The 6,607-nt window shown below is 38.0% G+C and overlaps 1 protein-coding gene across 1 annotated transcript; it reads left to right on the top strand.

Moving 5' to 3' along the window:
* Window positions 1-244: 244 nt before the first annotated feature.
* ITM2A (integral membrane protein 2A) lies at window positions 245-6,306 on the top strand. Its single transcript, XM_027095614.1, has 6 exons — window positions 245-578; window positions 4,039-4,170; window positions 4,447-4,644; window positions 4,881-4,991; window positions 5,234-5,384; window positions 5,534-6,306. The coding sequence occupies exons 1-6, from the start codon at window positions 468-470 to the stop codon at window positions 5,620-5,622; spliced, it is 792 nt and encodes a 263-aa protein (XP_026951415.1). The 5' UTR covers window positions 245-467; the 3' UTR covers window positions 5,623-6,306.
* The last annotated feature ends 301 nt before the right edge of the window (window positions 6,307-6,607 follow it).

Genomic DNA, 6,607 nt, shown 5'->3' with positions numbered 1-6,607 from the left:
CCGCGGGAGGCCAGGTCCAAGTTTGGGAAAATAGAATCAGGGACAGGGGCTATTGTGGCCTGTACAGAGGCAGAAAGACACGACACAGCAGGCTTCCTTCCTGTCTTGCTCTTATCTGAGGGAGCAGAGAGCGAGGTGGGAGCACGCCTGGAGTGCAGGTGAGGAGTTTTCAGTCCCAGTCCACTGGCTCCACCCAGTTTCTCTCCTCCCACTGTCAACTCCCACCCCCATTCCAGTACTTAGACACCCTCCCTCTCCTCCCTCGGCCCCTGCTTGGGCCCGCCCACGGTCTCCCACCCAGCTTGTGACTGCGTCATAAGTATACCCAGACCTGGGCTTGCAGTAGTGTAAAAGCAGACAAGGAGAAAGAAGGTGCGGCTAGGGCTAGCGCGATCTTCTCCTCTTCCAACCTGCAGCCCAGGACACTGATTCGAGCAGCGCCTTACCGCGCAGCCCGAAGATTCACCATGGTGAAAATCGCCTTCAACACACCCACAGCGGTGCAAAAAGAGGAGGCGCAGCAAGACGTGGAGGCCCTAGTAAGCCGTACGGTCCGAGCTCAGATCCTGACCGGCAAGGTAGCAATTCCCATTCCACCCCTGACTGCCTGCCAGGGTCGGGAAGGTGGGGGTGGGGGTGGTTTGAGGGGAAGGAAGGGGAAAGGTGGGAAAGGACAAAATGAAAGCTGCTGCGGAGTTCCTGTGTTTCCGGCGGTGCTCTCTGTGCTGTCTGTTGGGTTTGCCCGGTCACCCCAACTCTGTCCATTCGCACCACCTTCCGCTTGCGGTTCCCCAAGTCCCTTAGCATCTCCGTGCGTCGCGCCACGTTCCGTGGGTCCCAGCTCACGTTGTACATCGCGGAGGGATGTTGGAGGGAGTTTGAGGAGAACTCTTGGGACCAGATGTCACCTTCTCCTGGGGAACATGTGGGTAGCTAGAGATCAAAGAGAGGCATGTCACCCAGTCAGCTCCAGGGGCACACACATCTTCCACAGGGGCGGAGAGGACAAGCAGGGTGAGCAAGGACACGAGATTTAACTCTTCTTTCTTTCCTTTCGACATGTATGAAGTTCTATGAATCTTAAGGCTTTCTAGGATCCCTGAGTGTTTGTGGAGATGGGGCGGGGGGCAAAAGGCAGCTTTGACTCGATGCGATATGGGTTGGGGCAAGTGTGTGTCTGTGCACGCCCGTGTATATTTTCAGTTTCTCCCTGGTCACAGGCGGTGTTAAGCATTCTGTAAAGGAGCTGTCAAAACTGAAGTTAGTCTTAATTAGATTTTGAGATGTTCACTGTGCCCTCTTACTCCAAGAGCCTTGTATGTTTTCAGAGTGACATTTCCTAAAGAAAACACTCTTCCGTAAAAGAAATTTTGAGGGGTTTTGTTTTTCTCTTTTGTTTTTCTTTATAGTACAGTACTTCCTTTTTGAGTGATATCCCCTCTGCCCACCCTCCCCCACAGAAAGATCTGAAGCAAGTCTGACCTTGTAATTTAATCTTCTAGCACTGCCAGGAACTGGGGGAATTTTCCCCCAAAAAATGTTAGCCATTGTTCATTTAGTCTAATTTCTATCTCCTTTAAACATCTAACACGTTTTCAGTGTCTGTAAACTACTCCTCATTTTCCTCAGTAAAATTTCAATGTTAAAAGGCACAATCGTATTTTTTTCTTGTTATACAAAATCTGTGCATTGTTGGAGCTTGCAAATCTGCCCTAACTTGTCTTGTTCTCTCTATAAAGTTTAAACTTTTGTGTTCAGAGTGGAGATTTGAAAAGATCTCTGAGTGAAATGAGAATCCATGTAGTAAAACTGATTATGCACACAATTTGCAAAGCTAATGAGCTTTTGCAGAATTTTTATCACGGAAACTTTCAATAGTTAACCCAGCAATCAAACTAGCTGTTGTGTATGACACATTTCAGAACTCAAAAACACCCCCTTGCATTGTTGAGGTTTTGATTAAATGGTAGAAGGTCAAATATGTAATTGTCCTACTTACTTTGTAAGGGAAATATGGCCAGATTTTTTAGGGGAGTTCTAATTAGATGCCAGTAGTTAAATATAGCCACACAATAATCCTTTATTTTCCCACATCACCACAAACTCCATGACTTGTTGAATTCAGTTAATATGCAAGCAATACTTCTACCAGGCCTGAGGTGTTATGAGGAATAAACAAAAATAAGCATACGACAGGATCCTGACCTGGCCACCATAAGACACTGATTTAATAATACTTGGCACATTGTACTGTGATGTATTGATCAGCTCATCAGAAATTGAACACAACAAAATAGTATGTCAGAGGTTGTGTACAATGACTTTAAAATACAGTTCAGAGGGAAATGAGCTGTGGTAAGTGACAGCCCCTACCGCACTGAAGTTTGGCAAATTTAAATGAAAAAAAAATCCTTATTCCTAGTCCATCATCCATCCATGGGCACTTAGATTGTTTCCATATCTTGCCTACTATGGTGGGAAATTTTGAAATTGACACTCTAATACTTAGATCTTGCTTAATAATAACCCCCCTGAAATATTGGAAGGAGAAATGAAATTGCAGTGCAGATTGCTCTTGTCGTATCTCAATGACAAGAAAAAATAAATTAATTAATTCCTTTGAGAATTTCGAACTAAGTCATTTTTGTGACTTTTAGGAAAGTCACTTCATTTTTCTGGACCTCAATTTAATCATCCAAAGTATAATTTCTAAGCCCTTAGCTCTAGATTACAGGGATTCACAATCATAATTTATAGGCTTTGTAGTGTTAATCTTAGGTTATTTTTTAAATAAAAATTATTTTAAATTTCTGAAAATTATTGGGACAAGGAAAACCTTCAAGGCTTATAGAGTATTAGTGGAGGGTTTGAACTTAAGTAAACGTAGCTAAGAAAATTTGAATACCAAATTTCTTTGAATTTTAAAGAGAAATCATTTTTGAAGCCATTTATGAGATGATTGCCTCTCCTTAGAATCTATGTATTTGCTTTCACCAAATTAATTAAAGTTTAATTCTCATTAAGTAGTTATGGAAAAGAGCTAATGGCCAGAAAGACTTAAAGCAATTCTATTTACATACCAGTCTGAATGATTTACCCTCTGATTATAAGAGAATAGATTTGCTGACTTCATTCATTATACCCTTCAGTAATACTGCTGCTTAGGGCATATTGTGACATAAAAGAATGAGATTGGAGGGCCCCTTGGTCCACTGCCCTGAGAAGAGTACAGAGCTAATTGGTTACTTGTTTGTTTTGGAGTCCCTTGTTCCAATTACTAAACAAATTATGGATTTAACAGAATTTTACAGTCACTGTTACACTCAAAGCTTTGTGCCTAGCTATGACTGTACTTTAAATCTACTGTTTTGCCCAGAACTTAGAAAACGTTATTTCATTCAAGCAATACACAGCCATAGAATATTGGGTGATATTAGGAAGCCTAATTTCTCATTAAACTTAGGAATATTATGAAATAGATCTCATCTTCAATATTTTAATTTCTAAAATAGGGGGAAACGGTATATACCTACTTTATAGAATTCCTTCCTATAAAAGTTAATTTTCAAAAAACAGCTTTTTGAAAATCAGTTAATAAACCAAAGGGTATTAATTCACCTCTAATTTGGCAAACTAGTTGATGTACAAAAAATACTAAAGAAACAGTTGTATTCCAGAAAGTTAGTGATTATATCACTGTACAAGTCCAAAAAGTAATGGCTTCCATTTATTTAAAGAGGATAACTTATTGCATAAATGAATGGTTATTTTCAGCTGATTTTAGAACTGTATACTTTGAAATAACTTTATATCTATATTTGGGTTTGGAAATGCCAGAAAAAGGTTGTTATAAATTGGAGAATTTCACATCTATTAAACATCAGAAAGTGTCTTGAAATGATTTTAGGCTAGGGTGAATTAACATCTTTTTAAAACATCTTAGGTTTCAAGGGTGATAAATTGTACACAAAAGCAACTATGTGTCTAAAAGCACAATCTGTTTTTTTTTTGTTTTTGATCTTGCTTTTTAATAAATAGGAACTCCGAGTTGCCGCCAAGGAAAAAGAGGGCTCCTCTGGGAGATGTATGCTTACTCTCTTAGGCCTTTCATTCATCTTGGCAGGACTTATTGTTGGTGGAGCCTGCATTTACAAGTACTTCATGCCCAAGGTAATATTAATGAAAGTTATTATATTTTGGATTACTAATTGCTATACATTTAGCGAAAACAAATAATTCTGTCATGGTCCCCAGATAAATGAAGATTTAGGGAAAGTTTTCAAATTACCTTTTGGTATAAAATTGATTTGTCTTTATGGTGATAACTGTAATCAATAATCCTCAGCTTGATAAACAGGACAACGAACTGATATGAGTTTGAGAAATTATTCAAATGTCACGGGAGTGAGTATTAGAAAGTTTTGATTTTCCCTTTTTGTCTTTTAGAGTACCATCTACCGTGGAGAGATGTGCTTCTTTGATTCTGAGGACCCTTCAAATTCCCTCCAAGGAGGAGAGCCCTACTTCCTGCCTGTGACGGAAGAGGCTGACATTCGTGAGGATGACAACATCGCAATTATTGATGTGCCTGTCCCCAGTTTCTCTCATAGTGACCCTGCAGCAATTATTCACGACTTTGAAAAGGTGGGTTTCTCATTCTTATAGGTATTTCTGAATTTTCTTTTTTTTGTAAGTTTATTGGTATTAAATTTGTTCATAAATATACAACTTTTTGCAGCAAAGCCTTTTTCATTCTTTTGCTACTGAGTATACATTAGTTGATTTTGAAAGGTTGTAACTGCTTGTTCTAATGGTCATTGGAAAATCTGCAGCATTGATACTCTCTGAATCATGCCTAACATTTTCCCCCTCCCCAACAGGGCATGACTGCTTACCTGGATTTGCTGCTGGGGAACTGCTATCTGATGCCCCTCAATACCTCCATTGTTATGCCTCCAAAGAATCTAGTGGAGCTCTTTGGAAAACTGGCAGTATGTATTTTGGATGTCAACTTTTTATATAAGCAATTACAAATAATTGCTTCCTCATTTTAAAATTAATTATTTGAGCCAAAACATTCCATTTCACTAAAATAATTTTCAAATAAAAAATATTCTGTGAACCTAAACTGCTCTAAAAATAAACTCTATTTAAAAAGTATATCTGCTATAGGTGAGAAATTAAATAGCATTTTTAAGAATTTCTCTTTCAATCTTTTAAAAAAATTTTTTAGAGTGGCAAATACCTGCCTCACACTTACGTGGTTCGTGAAGACCTGGTTGCTGTGGAGGAGATTCGTGATGTTAGTAACCTTGGTATATTTATTTATCAACTTTGCAACAACCGCAAGTCCTTCCGCCTTCGCAGAAGAGACCTCTTGCTGGGTAGGCAATTTATTTCTTCCTTCACCCTGTGTTGTTGAGACAGTGAAGGAGAGTATGGGTGGGGTATGGGAAAAGTAGAGAGCAAATCTAGATATATTTTTATTTACACAAAGATGAAAAAGCCACTTTTATTGTGCATTTCCTCACAGGTTTCAACAAACGTGCCATTGATAAGTGCTGGAAGATTAGACACTTCCCCAACGAATTTATTGTTGAGACCAAGATCTGTCAAGAGTAAGAGGCAACAGAAAATGAGTACACTTAGTAACAGGAAGTCAGAGATTTATAATATGACTTCAACATTAAAGTGTGTGGGATACTCAAGATATTTACTCATGCATTTACTCTATGGCTTATATTAAAAAGAAAAAAAAGCTACTAACCACTGCAAGCTCTTGTCAATTTTTAATTTAATTGGCACTGCTTGTTGTTTGAAACTGAAATGAAATAATTCTTATGTCTTTTATTTGAATTTATAGGGTTTAGATTTCTGAAAGCAGCATGAATGTGTCAGCTAACACCCTGACAATGAATTCCATCCTTTGTGTGTGTGTATGTGTGTGTTTAAGTAAGCTCTTTAATCATATGGTAGAACATGTTCCAAATTTAAAATATTTAAAATTGTTTTTGACGTTTTGTGTAAAGCATGTCAAATTACTTAATATTGTTAAGTGTTTTCCATTTTGTGCAACTTTCCTGAATTTAGAAATTACATCTTTGCATTTCTGTCAGGTGCTCTGTAATAGGTCTGATTTATATGTAAAAAACTTTCATAAAGAAGTCATTTTCACTAATGCAGTGATTCTTTCTCACTGATAACCGTATTGTGAATTCCACAAAACTGTGTAAGTGCTAAATGCTATAAGGAATTTAGGTTGTATGAATTCTACAACCATATAATAAATTTTACCATATTTAACCACTGGTTCTCATTTGAGAGATACTTCATATGAACAATTTACGTTACTTATTTAGCTTTGGTGTACCTGCAATAAATCTAAAATTATGAGCCTAGCTTTGCCTTTACTCCCACCTCTACACATTTATATTTTATAATCTCATATTTTACCCCTCTTTTGGTATTATATCAATTACTCTTTTATAAAGACCCCATAGTTAGGTTACATGTAAATTCAACTATTTGTTAAAAGCCTTCAGGACCATAGCAATTTCAAACCTTTAATGTGCTTCCTTTTTCATAAAAATTTAAACAGTCATATACA

Source organism: Aethalodelphis obliquidens, unplaced genomic scaffold (assembly GCF_003676395.1).
Source record: "Aethalodelphis obliquidens isolate GAN/ISIS:26980383/991018 unplaced genomic scaffold, ASM367639v1 scaffold92, whole genome shotgun sequence".
Lineage (NCBI taxonomy): Eukaryota > Metazoa > Chordata > Mammalia > Artiodactyla > Delphinidae > Aethalodelphis > Aethalodelphis obliquidens.
Note: the sequence above shows the minus strand (reverse complement) of the source record. Positions and strands in the feature narration are given on the sequence as shown.